At 39.4% G+C, this 2,996-nt stretch overlaps 1 protein-coding gene across 1 annotated transcript; it reads left to right on the top strand.

The window, feature by feature from the left end:
* Positions 1-1,212: 1,212 nt before the first annotated feature.
* Positions 1,213-2,220, top strand: LOC130476998 (uncharacterized). Its single transcript, XM_056848998.1, has one exon. The coding sequence runs from the start codon at positions 1,216-1,218 to the stop codon at positions 2,218-2,220; it is 1,005 nt and encodes a 334-aa protein (XP_056704976.1). The 5' UTR covers positions 1,213-1,215.
* The last annotated feature ends 776 nt before the right edge of the window (positions 2,221-2,996 follow it).

The raw sequence follows: 2,996 nt of genomic DNA, 5'->3' as shown, positions 1-2,996 counted from the left end.
TGTCATTCCTGACCACACAAGGTCATTGCATTGACATATATGGTACCGGGTCCAATGAATTCTTGTAGAAGGAAGCTATAATAATTTTATTTCTGTGCTGTGCTGTTTTTTGTTTTTTAACGTTAGCCTGAACTCTTTTGTGTGGTATAAAGTTCATGTAACACTTGTTGGTCTTGCTTGTTTTCCTTCCATTAACTATAACAAACATACCTTTTTCTTCCATTTACAGTATGTAGATTTATTACTCACTGAAAGTTTGATCTCTTGCCTATGATAATAGCTTACATATCTTGCTGAAGTCAAATGTTCTTCATACATAACTTCAATATATTATTTTCATATTCAGACCTTCTGTTTTCTTAATTTTAGAAATGGCTTTCTAACTATGCACAAGATTTGACAGTGTCCTTGGAGCTGAAATTTAGCTATTCAACCAGAAAATATGATTATTGCAATGCATTCTGAAAAACAAAAAGAACTGCATAGCCCATACTGAAATGAAAAGAGGATGCAGAGCAGTAGTGGTTGTTGGCTTAGTCCCATTTCTGTCTTCTTGATAAGTGATGATTCCAAGGTAAATGATGTAGTAAAATAAGTTTTGTCTTTTGCCAGCTGAATCCATTTTTAAAGAGTTAATTAACATGTTCTGTGGATAATAAATAAGGGAACGTTTTTGAAAGTAGGATTTTCAGTTACTATAGATTGTTGTTCAGAGTAATGGATTGTATTTCAGAATAAGGAGAGTGAAAAGTAAGTCATCTTTCCTTAGAGACAATCATAAAGGTTTTGTTTATTTCCATAGGACAATTTTATAGTCTTTCTTTAGCAAGGTTCACAGACATGGGGAATGTTAATTCCTCAGGAGTTCTATAATCTGACATATTTTTAGGAGTGCATGCTTCTAGGTTGCTGCCATATTTCTGAACTCTTTAATTAAAGGATACCCTTGTGATTGTTCATAATGACAGCACCCATGAGATGATGAAAGAGCCACTTGAGAACATGAGCTTACATGACTGTGGCTTGCTTTTGTTTTCCAATTTTGCATTCTGAGAAGAGACTGATTGTTATACTTGCCTTTCTTCGGCATCATACATATCGTGAAAATTCACCAGAGAGGAGGAAAATGCCTTTGCTGCTGGTGAATTTTTTTACCAGGGTTCATGAACTCCAAAAGCTCAGAATAGATCTGGAAAAACTAGAAAGCTAAAAACCATGGACCTCAGTGCTGGTACCTTGGAAATAGTTGTGTGTGCTGTTTTGATCTCCCTCAGTGTGGCTGGTAATCTAGTGTTGATTTATTGCACAAGGAGATGCATCGGTGAGCATTTGCGAATCTCATTCGTACTTATTTTCAATCTTGCATTTGACCATATTGTAAACAACTTGGTAGTGAATGTCTTGAAGATTGTTTATGCCTCTGGTGTTGGGTTGGATTCAGCCAGCTGCAAAGTTCTCATGTTCACAACAATTTTTACTACTTCTCTTGCCATATGGTTCACATTATACATTGCTTTGCTGTACTGCCTTAAATTGTGTCGAGTGGTGCACCCTCCAGTTGAAGCTGCAAGCACGAACCATCGGAAGTGTCACCTGGTCCTAGTTTTTGCTCTTTGGGTTGCTGGTTTTGCAGTTTGCTCTCCGGTTTTACCATATACAGAAAGGGCTGGAAATCTAACTGGAGGAAATGAGACTTATCAGCAACACAGCATCTTGAACTATTCTGAATGTAAGACTGAATATAGAAATGAACAACTAGAGTTTTTATATGGAAAAATATTTCTAGTAGCTATTGATCTTCTCCCATTGACAATTTTACTCCTCGTTGGCTTCCGAATAGTGCATCTCCTTTGGGAACATAGGAAGGCAACTTACGGCGGCATATGGATTGGAGATGACGCTACTGAAACCGAGGTCCTCAGAGCATGTAAACTTGTCCTGGCATTAATATTTCTTATTACTTCATTCTGGACTTCTTACTTTGTCCTAATGCATTGCTTGAAACATTTTAATATGTATTACTTTGCACCACCAGTCCTGACAGTTCTTCATTCAGGATATTCAGCTGTCAGCCCTTACCTCCTCATGTTCATTAACTACAAAATAAAAGTGAAGGTGGGATCTTTCTGTTGCGAAAAAGAGAAGAACACAGTGTCTCCAACAGCTGTGTCTCCATCTGTAGAAGTGTCTCCATCTGTAGAAGTGTCTCCATATGCTTAGCAATTGGAATTCTGTTCCAAAAACTCTGTGGATGTACTAAAAAGAGAATATCAGAATGGGAAATGTGTGAGTGTGGGTGGGTGTGTTAGAGAGGGGGGGGGGAGAGACAGAGAGACAGACAGACAGACATGTACGTAATTGTCAAACTATGTATATATTTTAAAGTATAACTTCATCCCCTCCAGGATGAGCTGCAAAGGTATACGTGCATGCAAACCAGGGACCAGATATGTACTTACATTTTGCATTGTGTTGCAACAGTTATTCATATGCAGAGACAGTCCCTTCCTTCACTGCACCACAGCTAGGCAGCACCAATGTAGGAAGCCACAGCCTGTAATTCTGGCTCTCCCTCTCCCTTATTCAGATTGGCAACAGGAAGAAGCAGCCACCATTTGGGCCCATTTTGGAAGATGGGTTGACTGTGTTACCAGGCTGTTGACATGAAGTATCAAATGAGAGGGGACATAGAGAACTTGGTGGTTGGTGGGTAGGGCAGGAATTGTAAAGTGGATACTGTGTTTGCAGTGGCTTCTATTGACATACTTGACTAAAAGGTGTTGTTATATCAGTTCCTGCATATAGGTGAAAACTGCTACACAAATACAGTTGTACACCCATGCGGCCTGATTAATGCCTTCTTGACTAGGGTTGCCAGCCTCCAGGTACTAGCTGGAGATCTCCTGCTAGTACAACTGATCTCCAGCCGATAGAGATCAGTTCACCTGGAGAAAATGGCTATTTTGGCAATTGAAGTCCCTCCCCTCCCCAAACCC

This window comes from Euleptes europaea, chromosome 4 (genome assembly GCF_029931775.1).
Source record: "Euleptes europaea isolate rEulEur1 chromosome 4, rEulEur1.hap1, whole genome shotgun sequence".
Classification (NCBI taxonomy): Eukaryota; Metazoa; Chordata; class Lepidosauria; order Squamata; family Sphaerodactylidae; genus Euleptes; species Euleptes europaea.
This window is presented reverse-complemented; position numbering and strand designations above follow the sequence as displayed.

Bases quoted from the DNA above. Each gene is read 5' to 3' on its own strand.
- LOC130476998 (XM_056848998.1), top strand. From the start codon at position 1,216: ATGGACCTCAGTGCTGGTACCTTGGAAATAGTTGTGTGTGCTGTTTTG.